Raw genomic sequence first — 16,164 nt, 5'->3', positions numbered from 1 at the left:
ATCCCCACAGCAGCAGTTCCTAGCACAGCTGAGCTTCCTCAGAGAAGGTGCTGCTGGGGCCTAGGGTAGGGGTCCTGGGCCTGGCCTGGGGGCGGCTCCAGGATCTTTCTCTCTGAGGGATCTGCCGGCTCTGACAGGGGGGTCCTGTGCGTTTAGGAGATTCTTCTGCGGCTCCTTTTCGTGCCGGGGTGTGGGCGGTAGGAGCTGGCCAGCTGGAGGCAATCGGTACCCTCCGGTCCACAGATCCAGGAAAGACAACCAGTGCCCAGGGTCCGGATTCAGCCCTCTTCGGGGCCCACGCCGTAGACCTCTTTCCAGATCGTCTCCACTTGGCACTCACCAGCCAGTCCATTTTCTAAATCCAGGCGTATGAGTGGGACTCCCCGATTGTGGAAGAGAAAACCCAGCGTCAGACACAGATATAACGTTTCATTAAAGCTCCTTAACTGAGCAGTTTCCCGCGCGTTGTAGACCCACGGTGCACACGCAGCCCGATCTTCGTGGCGTCCTTTGCCGGGTTTACTGTCCTCCGTCACACAGCACAGGCCCTGGCCATTGGCCTGGGCTCCACCTGGAAAGCTGAAGTGTGGAAGGCGCTCCCAGGCCCCTCCTGCTTCCCGCGGCTTTGCATTGGAGCTCATTCGCCTTCTGACCCTCAGCACCCCTTCCTACGAATTCCGCGTGCACCTAACTCGCCTAGTCTTGGTCGTGACCAGCTCGGAGACCCTGGCCTGCTCTCGGAGCCGTCCGCGGAGGCGCAGGTGGGGGATAGTCTAGCCCGGCCGGCACTTCCGACTCACGCAAACACACTTTCCAAGGGGCCCGCAGTCTGCCCTCCTCTTGGCCACAACTGCATCCACCTTTCTTTGGAGATAACCAAGCCGCCTGGTTCTCCCACTCCTGGGGAGGGCAGCCTCGGCCGGAAGGCCCAGCCTAGGTGCCCCCGGCCTGGCCTTCTGGCTAACCCACCCGGAGACCGCACTTCCCACCACCGAGCCGCGATTTAGAAGGCAGTGGAAACCCAAGCGATGGTGATGCCATCTTCTTGCCAGCTAGGCCTGAAAAAAAAAAAATCCTTAACGCTGCTGTCAGTGGCCCAGGTGGGGGCGAAAGTCTTGGGAAACTGCGACGGGAGCAGGAAGTGTACTGAGGCCGGCTGGGCAGAGTTTTCCCGACTCCTTTCCAAGCGCAGCTGAGGATGGGTCTGCAGAAAAGTACACACACCCAGACGCACAACGAGCGCGCCCCCGCCCCGCTCGTGCTCCGGGGTTATCAGGCACTCAGCCCACTCGGCGGTCTGGGGCCAGGGCCCTGACAGCCCCGTCTACCATCAATTTACCTTCCGCCGCCCCGGCTTCCCATTTAGCTTTTAACGTCAAATCCTACATTTTTGTCGGCTCCGGCCTGTCTAGAGCGCTTGTGATTTCGCTGCAGGAGTGATTGCTCTTAACAAAATGGCAGCAACCACATTACCCAAGCAATTAAAACAGAGGCCTTTTAGCGGGTCCCGCAAGGCAGGAGCTTGGAAACTTTTTTTTTTTGAAAGGAAGAAGAGAGGTTGTTAAAAGAGCAAGAGGTTTGTAGAAGGGAAAAACATAGACGCTCAGAAGAAACGCCGGCCCTGCACGCATCTCACCTCCCCAGGGCTTGAAGACGCTGGGAGCGTTGGGACAGCTGGGGTGTCAGGGTGGCTGGGGTGAAGGGTAATCTGGGGTGTACTGCCGGTTGAAGTGTCAGGCCACTTGAGGTGTGCCGCCGGTTAGGAGGTCTGGCCGCCTGGAGTAATGGGCTGGCTGGGGTATCCGCCTTCCAGGGTGTTGGGCCTACTGGGTGTCGGGCTGGTTGGGGTGTCCGGCCGGTTGGAGTGTTGGGGCGGTTGGGTATCCGAGCCGGGTGCTCCTGGGGAACCGGCGCCGCAGGCGGGAGAGAAGGGGGCAGTGCCCGGGCCGGGGCCAGACAAAGAGGCCAAATTATCGGAGCGCGGTTTGAAAAACATGAGTACTAGTCAGCCGCCTGGAAACGCCGCGGTCTTCCTGGTTCTCCTCGGCTGGCGTTTAATAAGCCGGAAACAGTGTGTTAAACCAGTAGTGTATTAAGGCCCAGATGGCGAAAAGGACCAGCTACCCCAGGAAAGCACAGGCACACGTGCACGCGCACAGAACTTCTCTCCGGTTCCTCTTTAAAAACCGTCACTGCCACCACCACCATTCGCTCCACCACGTCGGTAGACTCCTGTCTTCCACTTCCAGCGGCTAGTATTCTTTCTCCTGAGAGCGGATGAAAAGCGAAGACGCAGAAGGCGGCTGGAGGCAGGAGAGGGAGGGAGTCACTCGGTCAAACGGACAGGGATCCCGAGAGCAACAGAAAATCAGGGCGCGCCTCCTCCTCATCCCCCCCCACCCCGTGCTATAAACAAAGGCAAGTGTCAGTAAACACAGCCCCGCGCCCACCGGGCCGGCCCAGCGCCGGCTGACCCGAGGGGAGAAAGTTCAGATCGCTTTGGCCGAGTTGTTCTAACCCCGCGCCCTGGCGTTGTCAGTCGCCCGCAGAAGGAGCCCGCAGAGCCACTGGCTTGTCTCTCCCGGGACACTGGCGAATTCGCCCGCACTGGGCCTGGCCTGCCTGCTGCAGGCGACGGGCTCAGAGTGGGCACTGGCAAGGCGCGGTAACCCCACAAATATCGGGGTGGAGGGTCTGTGCCCGCATCCGAGGTGCGAACGGCAGCCGGAAGATGGGATCCAAGGTGGAACCCCTCTGGCAAGCCTCCGCAACACCAGATTTATACACGTGCACGTTTCCTGAAACAAACCACTTTTTAATACGTTTCACCTTTCTTCCCCCCATCCCGGAATCCCTTTCCGCTCCCTGCACCCTCGGCAGGGTCCTTTACGATGCTTCCATTTCTCGCGTTCCTAGAGCACAGATTTAGGCTCTAGCCAAGGCGGCGGGCCCAGAAGGCCTCAGGGACTTCCGCTGGGGGTGTGTTGCAACTGGGGGAGACCAAAGTTCCCGACCGGGTGGCAGCCGGGGGAGGAAGGGAGGGAAGGAGCAGGAGGACTGCTCCGGCGCTTGGCTCCACCGGGCTCTAGCCCGGGAGGCCTCAGACACCGTAACGGTTAATATTGAGTTCCCTGAAGCTCCTTGTAAACACAGCTCCCCTGCAACCCCACCCCTAAAATCCCTGGTCCTGTGCGCGATTGCTTAGTAGACTTAAAATTCCGTGTTACCTAATTATGGACTTTTCTGGAAACCCCTCCCCAACCATGCCCAAGCCCCTGAGCTTGCTCAGGTGAGGATTCCCCACAGGCTACCGGAGAAGCCTCTTCTTTGGATTTTTCTTGGATGAAAGCCTTATATTTTGAATTAAACACTCCAGACTAGTTTCTGTGGTTGCAATAATGCCTGGGAGCCTCCTGACACCTCCTCCACCGAATTCGCAGTCCTCAAACAAAAACCGAACCCACCACAGGATGGCATCTGCTCAATTGCTGGAAAACAAGGACACCCTTCCAGCCTCTGAGCCAACTGCCCCGGCCAGCTCTCCAGCCTAGACCCTCCTCCTGGAGAGCACTCCACATACCCCTAGGTTGGAGGTCTGGGGGAGGGAGAGGGATGGAGATACCACATGGACAGGATGCAGGCCCTTTCACTGAGGACACTTCTCCTTAAGTGGACCTCCTCGCCCTGCTGGAACCGGCATCACGTTGAAGGCTGGTTGGAACCACTGACTCTCTCAAATAAAAGTAGAGGCAATCATGATAATTTAGTTTACTTCTGAATATTTTAAATATTATGAAAACAAATAGAACAGCTTTGTTTTCAAAACTCTTTTGAGGTATCCACTATGAAAAGATTGGGGGTTTTGTAAAAAAAAAAAACACACAGTGGTTTATTGAATACTTACAACGTTTACACCTTCAATATTAATTAAGTTCCACTTATTTTTCGAGGGCTGAAGTGCACAACACAAATAGCTGTTGGGAACATCTTTGAGTAGGGAAGGACCACATAGGAAACGACAGCACTAGATACTGACCCCAACGAATGTTAGCGGCCCCATTTTCTGCTTTGAAATAAAATTTTATAATCCCTAGGAATATTTATATCCAAAAGGCCCCAAAGATATACTTCACATAGGCACTAATGTCCGCTGTCTTTAGCTGGAAGGGGTTGGGCAGGCGGGGAGGGGCAACGCTGGTGTCTATACAGCCGGGAGGGAACATTCACACAGAGAATCTACAAGACGACGCGGGATCCCTTACCACGCGGGAGTGTCCTCTTCATATTAAAATATGGAATGCTTTTCTTCAAATATCCACTTTTTTTTTCTTTCGGAGGGGGGGTTGGGAGCGGATGCCTCAAAGGGGGCAAAGAGAGGGGAGGGAAATTGCACATAAATAAACCGGATGAATCCCAAAGCCAGAAGTCCTCAGAGCGGAGCGGAGGGGTGGCCAGGAGTCCCGGGTCTGCAGGCGGCGCCTCGGCCCCGGCTGTCTGGCCCTTTCCTCCTCCTGCTCGTCACTGCTTGAGCTCCAGGGCCCAGACGTGCTGCGGCCAACCCGTCCGGCCTTTGCTTTTCTTGTCGTTGCTGCTCACTGTGCTTTTCAAGATTTCGTTCTGGGCAGGGAGGAGGCGAGAGGGAGAGAAGTGGAAAGAGAAATTCAGAGAGGAGACCTCATGGGCCGCCACCCCAGCGCTTCCCGAGCCTGAGGAGACCGTGAGAGAGCCAGGAAGGAATATATGGGCCGCGGGCTCCAAGTCCCAGCTTCGCTGTGAAGTTTTGCCCTGCCCTAGCTACTGCCTAGGGCTCCCCACGCCTGCAGCTCTCAACTAGCAGACCGGCAATGCTATAAACAAAAGGCCGCTTTCAAGTTGTCGATGGAGGAGCTGGGGGCCTCTTCTTTCACTTTAGGGGCGTTAGCTGGGCCGGCGCTAAAACAAGCTTTCTCGGCTTTCCATCGCCATCCCAGATAGGAGCAATCCCTGCACCCGGGAATGGGCCTCTCTGCCAGCGGCTCTTAGTCTCCGGCTCAGCCGTGCCTCCCTTCCAAGGCCTCTAAAATCCCAGGTTATTTGGCAGGTCACTCCATTATGTAGGAACCAAAGAAGAAAAACTCGACAAATAAAAATTATTTTCCAGGCCCTTCGGGGGCAATAGCCTTGTCCTGAACACCAACGACCCTCTGGGCACTTGGTAGAAATCTGAGAAAACTTTAAACGGCTGAGAATAATTTCGTATTACCGTTACCAACAGTAACAATGATCAGCATAATATTTATTTATTTTCATCTGAAAATATACAGGTTCATTAGAAATACTCAGGGAGTATATTCATCTGGGAAACTGCAGTCAACCTCATGAACAAAGAAAAAACTGGAGCAGGATTTGGAAGTTAAAAGGACTTAGTTTTGTGTTTACCTTTACCTCTTCCGGGCCCAGTTAGGAGAACCACCACAAAGCTCTCTCAGGGCTCAGAATCAGGGGCAGCCTTGTTGTCAAAAGGGGGAAATGCGACCAATAGTGAACAACGTGGAATCGAGTGTCTCTGGGCGATTTATTTCAGAAATATCCGAAAGCAAGATCAGATTGGAGGCCAAACGAAGGTTCTAATCAGCATTGAGTGAAGGGCCCGGGCCAGTGCGAAGGAGAGATGGAGGCCCGCCCTAAACGGCTAGGGGAAACGGCGCTAATTCGGAGGGAAGATCACCGACCCAAAGCACTCCCCTCATCGTCCTCGTCCTCCGTCTCCTCCTTGCTGCCACCCGCCCCCATCGCTTCTACTTAGGCAGGAAACCATCTCTACCACAACCTGACGCAGACACCCTTGGCTCCGGACACGGCCAAAGAACGCGGGATGCAATTGCTCAGCCCAATTGGAAAGAGGCCGGGGGCACCAGTTCCCCGAACACCCCCCTCCGCGGCCCCCCGCCGCCCCCTGGTACTGACCAGCTCCTTCTTCCTCTTCTCCTCCTTCACGTCTGTCTTCTTGATCTCCGCCTTGAAGGCCTCCGCCTCGCCGTTCTGGTCGTCCTTGGCCAGTAGGTCCATGAGGTAGGCGATGTAACTGGTGGCCAGGCGCAGCGTCTTGATCTTGGAGAGTTTGGTGTCGGCGGGCACGTTGGGGATGCACTCGCGCAGTTCGGCGAAGGCACTGTTGATGCTCTGAGTCCTGCGCCGCTCCTTGCGGTTGGCGGTGCCCCGGCGCTTCACCGGGCGCGGCCCCCCCAAGCCCGGGGGCCCGGCGCCCGGCTGCACCCCCCCATAATGGGAGTGGTCCAGGCCGGCGGCGCCGCTGGCATACTCCGGGCTGTAGGACAAGGCCATGCTGTAATCAGGGGGCGACATCTCCGGGTGGCCGATAAGCCAGCCGTGGAAGTAAGGGTTCTCCTCGTGGCTGCAGCGGCTGGCGGCGGCGGCGGCAGCGGCGGCGGCGGCGGCAGCGAACGGGTAACCCTCATGGTGCACCACCGGGTGGTGGGGGAAGCCCCCCACCAGACTCATCTCGCCCGGCGTGCCCCTCCACGCGCCCCAGCGTGCGCGCAGCCCCGCCGCGCCCTCCGCCCGGGCCCCGGCTTCGGCGCTCGGGGGCCTGCCCCACCCCCCACCCCCCGGCCCCCGGGCGCCCGGGCCGGCCCGGCAGCCGCAGAGGGGGCTGCTGCAGCCCGGGCCCCCCGCCTGGCCCGCCGGGCCCGCCTCAGCAGCGCCGCGGCCGCCGGCTCCCCATGGGGGGCGGAGAGCTGGTCCCGGCACCGTGCGCCCCTGGCCGCCGCCGCCGCCTCCGGCGCCCGCCTTGCTCCGCGGCCCCCGTGCCGGCTCCTGCTTCCCAGGCTGCTGCGGGGACGCAGAATCCTCTGGTGCTCATGCAAAGGTGGCCCGGCTCCTGCGAGGCTGGTCTGCTGAGTCGCCGGGCTCCACGGCCGCCCGCGCTCGCTCCCGGAGCCAAAGCTCAGCCGGAGTCCCGGGGAGATCCGAGCCGCGGCTGAAGGAGCTAGCCCGGCCTGGCGGGAGGCGGTGGGGTCGACTGCTCACTGCGAAGCTACCTCCATGCGACCCTCCCCTTCCCGCCCCTTTCCCTCCCCCCACCAGACCGGTCTGGGTTCTTGGGCGCTTATTGTTTTAATGATTTTTTGGTGGTGGTTATTGTTTTGGTCCTTGAACGTGATTTTAGCGGCAAGTAACGCGTCCTGCTCCTCTTGGGCTCTCTCCGAAGGTTTTCAGAGAGACTTCAGTGCATCCATTTTCCCAGCTCCTCTCCTTTCGGGGGAAGGATCTAGGGCCCTGTAGGCGCCTTGGGACGCGAAGTCGGCGGGTCGCGCTCTCGGAAGGGTCTGCGCAGCGGCGGCTGAGGGGGCTCCCGGGTGGCGGCGGCGGCGGCGTTCCGGGGCTGGACTCCGTGAGGGGAGCAAGCGATTTTTCCCAGCAAGATCTCCATGTACAGCTACATCTTTAGGGCAGCTCGGGTTAATATATGTCGTCAGAGGCTCCGCACGCCAATCCGGGGGCGGCGGGGGCGGCGCCTCGCGCTCTCCGCAATAAAACTTTTTTGATGTTCAAGTTGCTAATTGCCCAGGTCCTCTTTCGGGATTGGCTGCCCCTTCATAACCAGAAGATAATTAAACCGGGGCGGGGGGGGGGGGTAGGGTTAAAAAAACTTTTTTATCAGTTAGAGGTTAATGCAAGTGTTTAACAGATGCTTCACTATTAAAAATTTCCCCCCAGTCTCAAATATTGAGGTATCTCCTGCCAGGTACAGTATCACTCCTCTTTCTTTTCTGGTTAAAAAAAATTAATTGCTTTTCGAAGTGTTTTCCAGGTAACCAAGGCAAGAGAATGAGCAAGCAGTCTCGTGTGAGGCCCGCGAACAGAGTCGGTAGGCGGCGGGGCCCCCACAAAGGGGCGCCTGGGCAGCGGGCTGTCTCCTCGCCAAGGCCCGCCCGGGGCAGGCGGCGAAGGCTGCTGCTTTGACCTGGGCACAAGCTGGAGACGCAGCTCTCCACGGCTATTTACTGACCCAGGCCGGGACGGCCTGGGGTGGCTGCTGTGCTGGTGGGTACTTTTCAAGATCTTGGTTGAGACCCCTGGGCGACGGGGCAGGCCGATTGTAAATGCTGTTTTCATATTCTTCAGGGACCTCCGCCCCAGCGGAGACTTTGGGCGATTTCAAAGCGCCGGTACTTTGGTTGCCAGAATCAGTGATGTGGCCGATATCGGTGTTCCCATGGTTTAACTAGCCTGTTTGGTAAGTAACTGAATATTTTTTACAGCTTGCTCAGAGCTTATTTTCCAGTTTTTATGAACAAACATATAAATACATCTCTGCATTCCTGCCTTCCCCCATAAAAGCGGGCATCTGTGGAAAGCAGGTTTAGTTATCGGAGGGGAACCATTAAACGCTGGTTTAAGAGGCAGGCGGGGAGGACGGCTCGTGGATGTTTAGACTGCAAGCCTTGGTGATCTTGAACGCATTACAACAGAAAGTGGATCTCCACTTGTAAGTCACTGGTCTGGGGGCAGCCGGGCGGGGCCGGGCGCCCGCATGGCCTGAGCATCTTTGGAAGACTCACTGGAGTGGGGAGCATCGGTCAGAGCGAAACCATCCCAAAGGCTTGGCCCCAGGCCGCGAGGCAGGCCACTGAGTCTATGGGGATTCAGCCCGATGGAGTGGCGTGTGGAAAAGGGCGCCAACAGGAGCCCGCGGGCGGAAAATTAGAGGGAGCTGAGGGCCGAGCGTGCAGGAGCCAGGCAAGCCGGGGTGGCCTGGACTCGCCGCTGGGCCTGAGCGGGGTTGCTCAGGGAAAAACCAAAGACTCCTTGGGCATCGCTCTTTGGGGGCAGACAGAACCGGGTCCCAGGCCATAAGTAAAGCCCCAGGCTCCTGACACCTGAGGGCTTGGGAGGACAGTCTTTTCGCTGCCTGCCGGGCGCTTGCCGAGGACTTGCTGGTTCCGCGTTAGAAGGCATGGTCAGAGCGCAGGGAGGGTGGTGGCACCTAACTCCTGAGCTGCCAGGATTCGGGCCAGGTCCCACCCGCCACCACCCTACTCGCTGCCCCGAATTTCGGGCAGCAGCTTTGAGCAATATTTTATAGGTTTCAGGGGCTGGGGCATACGAAAGGGAAAGGCACTCAGAGACGGTAAAAACCCACGCAGGGAGTAGGTGCTGGGCCCATTCTCTCCCCTGGATACGGGGTCAGTTTTCCTGGATGTCCCCAGCAGAGTGTCTTAACGCAGAGACAGGGGTGATGAGTAGCAGAAATCAGCCCCTTTAGTCTTGCATTTGGGCTCAGAACAAAATTGCGACCTACAGCTTCCAGCCCTGGACATAGGTGGGTCTTCAGTTTTGAGCACAAGGAAAGCCCTTCCGAGGCTTGGTTATTCAAGGAAAGAGTACAGGTAGTGTGGTTGAACGCGTTCTGTTTACAGTTTCACCAAAGAGGGAAATGCTGGATGTGTAAATAGGCAGAGTTCTGACATTTGATACATTAAAAAAAAAAAAGTCTGTTTATAAAAACACTTCCAGGCCTTGGAAGCAAGTAGACAAAATGAGAAGTTGGTTGTGTCCAACACCAGGAACATAAAGATTCAGGGGAAGTAGTTGGTTGACTGATTTCAAACCCAAACAAAGTTTTGGGAATCGAAGGAAGGAAGAAAAGATTAGATGGAGGGCTGGATTGGGGGTTGGGATGTTCTGTCCACAAGGAGCGAATGACCTCAGTAGGGAAGCCTTCAGAACTTGCCATGATCAGCCTTTCTTATGCTCTTTGAACTGAAACAAAAAATGGGCGAATCACTTTCATGGTTCCAGATAGCATCAAAAATGATAAAAGAAATGAATAACATGGGACAAAAAAAAAGTCATAAAAGATGCTAATGTGAACATCAGTCCTCATTGACAGTGTCGTTATCAGTTAATTACTGCGGTCCAAGGGTCTAGGGCTTCATGTATCTCAGAAACTCAAACCCAGAGGCTACAGCCATAGAGAGGTAGACCTGTAGGTGGCCTGGAGAGAAGTGACAAGCCGGGGAATGCTAGTGGTGTCCTCAACTGGAGTGACTGACCCCAGAGAGGCCAGGATTGCTTTACCCAGATGTGTCCCACCCTGAATACTCACTTTTTATTCTTTGTGTCCTCTTTGGTACATTCAGCTCCAGGTCACCTGGAGCTGCCGAGTTACCCTGCTGCTCTGGAAAGCAGGGAGGCAAAGATGCCATCTTGGGTTTGCCCCCAATTTAGGTGGTTTGCATTTCTTGGGGGGTGGTGGTGATGAAGGTGATGTTGGTGCTGAAGATGAGGGGGACAGTGATAGAAAGAGGGGAGGAGGGTGCAGCCCCCGGCCTAGGTGTCAGCTAGGGGACCGCACCCTGGGCTGCACTAGAGGATGCATGCTTGAAGACCTCAAGAGCCTAGGAGCTTTGAGAATGCCAGTGAGGGCTGCCCCGGTGCTAACAGGAGGAATCCTATCAAGGGTATGCTTCCCAACCCCCTCCTCCGAGGAGCCCTCACCCATCTGGGTACGGCTTCCCGGTGGGGCAGCCCGGGCTTGGAGTAGTGTTTGTGTTTCTGTGCCCACACCCTTGCTTGTAGCTGCTGGTGTACCCACTGGGCTGCGCATTTACATCTGCCTCGGGGCCAAGCAGCTAGGCTGGATTCAAACATTTATTTTGCATCCATGTCTCTTGTCTCCTTCCCTTCACTCCCACTGCTTCCCCTGGAAAAGATTCAAAGAGCACGGGAGAGGCTGAGCACTCCCTTGCAAACATTTTGGTCTTGTGAGATATTACTTGTAAAATCAATCTGGTTTAAACTAAATATTTTTTTAAAAAACTTCAGCCTGTTTTTAGGGCAAATACAGACCTTTTTGAGGTATTTATTATTTCAAAGGCAAGGGCAGTTTGTATCTTGTGTTTTGCTCGTGAGAACTCAAAATAAACTAGACCTGAAAAGAACCAGGCTGGAGGGCCATAAACACACATATTATGTTTGTGGGAATTATGACTTGATTCCCTTCGTAGTTTCTCAAATCTGATTTTACCTTGTTTTTCTAACCAATGTTAGAGACATGGCTGTGAACATTCCCTTAAATATCCATGGTGCTCTTCTATAAGGTGAACCTCAGAAAGTGATAAGAACCCCAGAAAGAGCATCAAACCCAGAAGATGACAGAAAAAGCAATGGGTTGTTGAAGATGTAACCCCAGCTGCGCCCACCCCAAGGATGGTTCTTTCTTTGATGCAGTGATAGCTCTTCACTCCTGTCTGTGCTAGGGTGGGATTGAGTCATTTCACATATTAACTACGTAGTCCTGGAACCTTTAAAACATCCAGGATAAGGCGGCAGGGATCTCCCTGTAACTGGGGTTTTGCAGTCCCTCCCTTGTGAGTTCTCCTCTTGGGAAATAGTTGTATGTGAATATAGCTTGCGACTGTGGCTCCACAAATGTGTTGCTCAACGTATGTGTCCACAAAGCAGAACCAAGTTCTGCTGGACTTTCAATATCTGTTTCAGAAATGAAGGCCAGGGAAAGCTGCCCTTGGCTCTTAGATTTTGTTTTCCCAGATCGATTCTTTTGGAGTCAGGATGGGGGCAGGGTATTTGGTGAGTGGGCCTCCTCCTCTCTGCTTCCCCATCCAAAACAGATCAGGGGAAATGGGGGGGGGGGCGGTGGTCTAGCTGTAACGATGGCTGTGGAGGGGCTGATTACTTACGAATCCTTCAGTCCAATTCCGATTGGGAAACATCTAAGTCAGTGGAACTCAAAACTTGCTTCGTGCCTGTAAATTCAGCCCCCTGCATTTAGCTTCTCTCTCTCTCACCCTTCCCTTCTCTTTCTGGCAATGTTTGGATTTACAAGGTTTTTGATGTCACTGAATCTGAGATTGAGGAAGAAGAATGAGATACCAATTCATCCTTAAGTTGTTTAAGAAAGATCTTAATATGCACTTTTACCAATTAACCAATGCCCAGAGTTTCCCCAGATTAACTGTTAGGTACATTGCCTTTCTGGGGGCTCTTCGTTGACAATGGAGAACTAGACACTTTGCCAAGTATTCAAGTCTGTGTGTAATGGGAAAATACTCAGACTAAAAGAACATAAGGTGAAGCATTTGAAAGGACCTCGCAAGAGGCAATATGATATATATGTGAGAGGTATCATTAATGCCATTATTATACTGGTCCTAACGCTACTTTGTAGAAAGATATGGTTTAGAACAGAAGTGGCATAAGAAAATATGTCCCACAGGATTTATGTTAAATACTCCTCAGCATTCGTCTTCCTAGCAAACCCCGTACATTAGCAATATTTTCTTCCAAGGCGGGAGGAAACATTCAGTGTTCAGATGAGGAAGTAGTTGTGATTTTGCACACACACTCTATGGAAACGGTAAATAATGGACTTCGGCTAGACTACAGTGCAGCCTGAGTCTCCAGATAGAACATGAGAGAAAAGGGCAACTTAAAATGTGGTGCTTTGGAAAAGTCATTCTTGTGACCGAAAGGTTTGCTGGTGGCCTGAGGCCCCAGCACGTTCTCATTTCTAACTGCAGTGTTACTGCCATTCCCGGGAAGCTGTGGTCTGTAGCTTCCGGGTACGCAAATCCACATAGATGGATTTCTTTAGTCTTGGCAGTTTCTTCCAGACCTTTTCTACTTTTCTGCTAGGGCCTTTGCTTATAGACAAGGGACTTGAGCCAGGATGGTTAGGTTTCAGGTTTACAAAAAGAAACACTTTTATTGTCAATATTAATGGAAAGCCTTGATTTTTACAAGGCGTGGGTTTAGCAGCGTGAGCAGATCAAAAGCAGCTTGGCTTGATTTCTCAATATTCTCTGGAGCTTAGACAATTAACTGCAATTTTGCTCCCAACGAAACAATACAGAAAAGTTAGTTATGGAGCTGTTAAAGTTAGTCTTTAGTCAGAAATTTCTACCTGTGTACAACATGTCAGAATCTCATAAACATGCCCACTGAACAAGAGTCGAGTTTTGAAGGAAACCCCTTTAAGGAAATGTTGTGTGAGCAGTGCGTCCCCAGATGCAATGTCCCCAGCCTGTTGCAGTGTGCATTCCATGCTGGCCTTTCTGGCCGGGTGAGGATCCGGCACACTGAGGTCTCTCTGGTAATTTGGGTACACCGAGTCTCCAGTTAATGATAGATAATCAGCCGTTGGGTCATTCGGTCATTCTCTTATTACAAACCCCTCCTGCTCTCTCTGATCTCCTTTCAAACTAAATTTCACACAAACAAATAAAGCAAGACAGGGACATGTTCTTTAAAAAAAAAAAAAAGAAGGAGGAGAAATATTAGAAACTCCTGATACAGAACTCTAAACAAGCAAAGGCAAACTAAAAGAGGATAAGAAAGAACATCTTATCAAAACGAACATGTTGTGTACAAAACATTGAAAGAAAAGGCTCTGGTTTCTGTTACAGTGACAGAAAATTAAAATAAAAATAATTGCAGGCAGAAAAGTTATAATCTAAACAGAGAAGGCAGGATGCTTGCTGGAAATACGCAGCACAAGGGGGCTAATTTGTTGTTACCCTTTATGTATCTGTGGAAACCCTGGTGGCGTTGTGGTTAAGAGTTAGGGCTGCCAACCAAAGGGTCAGCAGTTCCAATCCGCCAGGCACTCCTTGGAAACTCTATGGGGCAGTTCTACTCTGTCCTATAGGGTCGCTGAGTCAGAATCACTCAACGGCACTGGGTTTGGTTTGGTTTTTTATGTATCTGCACCATGATTGGGGAGCGCTCCTTCCTTCAGTTCCCCAGAAGAGACTGGTTTTCTTTTTAATGCTTGTGTGAGTACCCACTTAAGTTAACACAGGCCAAAACCTAGAGGAACAAAAAATGGAATTGCATTCTGCTTGCAAAGCATCCAACTTCAAACGGAGGAATTGGTTGCATTAAAAAAAAAAAAAAGCCAATTCCATTCAGAACACATTTGGAGTCTTCACTAAATCGGTGGGACTGGTGCTTTTTTGTTTTGCTGACAGAAGGCACAGATCCTTCTGGGAAGTACGACCGAAACCAGTCCTGTTTCCCCCTTGGGGGGAGGGGTGTCTTCGCTATCCTAGTCTGCATTTGCCTGTGCCTCCAGAAAGACAAACTTCAGATTGGCCAAGGTACATCTCTGACCAGGTTCCACTGGGGAAAACATAGGAATATGGGGCTTTGGTAGTTAGGAGCTCTGGTGAGATAGCCCCAAGTGCCATTTATCTGTCCTACCCCTGACAGTCCCTTCTGGCCCAAGTCCAGGGCTTTGGAGGGGTCAGTGTTGCCCCCAAGCTCTAGATTTCCAATCCTAGAAGTGATTAGAATTTTGCCTCATGGTGTGATCAACCCCTAGCTCTCAAAGCTAGAGGGGCAGCCGGGAGAAGGCAGCATTGTCCCCAGTTGTGGGCCTGGCACCCCTTGACGCTCCAGCATCTACCCCACCTCAGATAATCCACACGCCTTTGTTTCTTCAAGGCCCATCTTAAATGCTACCTCCTCCAGGAAGCCTCTCCAGATATTGCTTTCCACCCTCCCTCATCTCCCCCATCAGGCCTTCTTTCCTCTCCTGAACTCCTCTATCGTGCTTCCACTCTGGAAACATATCTTTTGCCTCCTCTGACTCTGGGTTCCTTGAGGGTGCAAACAATTCATTGCGCCCAGTAGGCACTTAAACAGCCTGCCTAAGAGGGATGGCTTAGAGAAACTGGGTGAATTCCGCCTACCCCTATTGCAATCGGATTTATTTTCTTTACTTTCAAAGCGATGAGAGCTGGTAGTAGTTGGAGTCTTCGGCTGGGAATAGACCTTCACCCCCGAGCCCTCGGGAGCACCGGGGAAGCCTTCCTCCCGCTCGCTGGCGCTGGCCTTGGGTCTGAGTCAGGGGCCGCTGGATCCGAGGGCGAAAGCCCCAGCCTCGGCCGGACCTCCCCGGGTGCGGCCTTCCGACCCCCGAGCCCGGAGTCAGGGCCGGGCAGGCCGACTCTCGGTGCCCACGGACTGGCCGTGCGACCTGGGGCAAGCTCCTCAATGTCTCTGAGCCTTGGTTTCCCCATCTGAACAGTGGGGATAAAGACGCCGACCCCGGGGCTGTGTAGGGAAGACGAAGGGAGATGAAGGCGCGCGCCAGAGAGACGCCCTGCCTGCAGGCTGCGCTCAGTAAGTGTTCCTGTCTTTGCTGTCCCGTCTTCGGTCTCTCCCTCTCTCCCTTCCAGCCGCCGGAAGACCAGCCAGACGGCGATGGAGCCACCTGGCCAGACGCACCCTCCGCGCGGCGGAGGGCACCGCCCGCCTCGCCTCCAGCGTCGCATGGGACCTCAGCCCCCCAGGCCGGTGGGCGCCGGGCACCGAGGCGCGCGCGGGCCTGCGGGCGGAGGCGCGGCGGGGGCGGCCACCCCGATCCAGGCCGCCGGCGCCCAGTCACGCGGTGCCGCCCCTCCGTGCCGGGGACGTTCTCCTTTAGATCGCCGCGCCCCTCTCCATTCTCGCTCCCCGTCACTCAGGCCGGGGGAGGTCACCCCTCCGGGGCGGGATGGAAGCCAGCTTCCCCCGCTCCTCTCCGAGGCCCTTTCGCCCGAGGCGGGCGGGAAGGGGTTAAGCGCGCCCCCCGCGCCCCCAGCGCAGGCCGAAGGCCCCGGCTTTCCTCCTGAGGTCTCATTAGGGAAACCCTCACCGCTATTTTCAACATTTCCTCAATCAAGTGCCTTTAAATAGAGCTGTACACACAAATTGGCGGCAAAAGCGTAGATCTTGTCACGATTGAGACCAATCCAATATTTCAGCCTTGTTTGCTTTGCAATTACGGGTTGGCTTGTGGCGGCGGTGCCACCGGGGCAAATCCGCAGCCGCCCGCTTTCTCCTCGGCACCCTGGGAGGCTGGAGGAAGCGACCCGAGGAGCCACTGAAGCCAGAAGGGAGGGTGTGGGGTGGGGGGAGTGACCGAGGGGCGGTGGGCGGGGGACCCTTTCCTAAACCCCACCAAAAAGGCGCGCAGAGCAGTGTTAAAGGAGCCGGACTCTTCAGGTTTCCGATCGAGGCGCTGAGTGTGTACAACAACAGTAATAAAACCCGCAATTCACATATGGAAATCAGCGTTGTGCCTCCCTCAGTTTTCTCTCTCTTTCCCCGTCTTCTATCCCAGTTACATTTTTCTCCAGTGTATGTTAGCGGTTA

The 16,164-nt window shown here is 54.3% G+C and overlaps 1 protein-coding gene and 1 long non-coding RNA gene across 3 annotated transcripts; one reads left to right on the top strand and one right to left on the bottom strand.

The window, feature by feature from the left end:
* Positions 1-2,017: 2,017 nt before the first annotated feature.
* HAND2 (heart and neural crest derivatives expressed 2) lies at positions 2,018-6,526 on the bottom strand. Of its 2 annotated transcripts, XR_010318791.1 has the most exons (3): positions 5,947-6,526; positions 4,263-4,617; positions 2,018-2,303 (listed from the first exon to the last, which is right to left on the bottom strand). XR_010318791.1 is itself a non-coding variant. In XM_003415815.3 (2 exons), the coding sequence occupies exons 1-2, from the start codon at positions 6,499-6,501 to the stop codon at positions 4,519-4,521; spliced, it is 654 nt and encodes a 217-aa protein (XP_003415863.1). In that variant the 5' UTR covers positions 6,502-6,526; the 3' UTR covers positions 3,754-4,518. The 2 variants fall into 2 exon arrangements, 1 of the variants encoding a protein (XP_003415863.1); XM_003415815.3 differs by lacking the exon at positions 2,018-2,303 and having other exon boundaries at positions 3,754-4,617.
* Positions 6,527-6,780: 254 nt separating this feature from the next.
* LOC135228346 (uncharacterized) lies at positions 6,781-15,899 on the top strand. The gene is made up of 3 exons (XR_010318790.1): positions 6,781-8,046; positions 8,128-8,239; positions 15,207-15,899. It is a non-coding gene; the product is annotated as an uncharacterized LOC135228346 (long non-coding RNA).
* The last annotated feature ends 265 nt before the right edge of the window (positions 15,900-16,164 follow it).

This window comes from Loxodonta africana, chromosome 21 (assembly GCF_030014295.1).
Source record: "Loxodonta africana isolate mLoxAfr1 chromosome 21, mLoxAfr1.hap2, whole genome shotgun sequence".
Lineage (NCBI taxonomy): Eukaryota > Metazoa > Chordata > Mammalia > Proboscidea > Elephantidae > Loxodonta > Loxodonta africana.
This window is presented reverse-complemented; position numbering and strand designations above follow the sequence as displayed.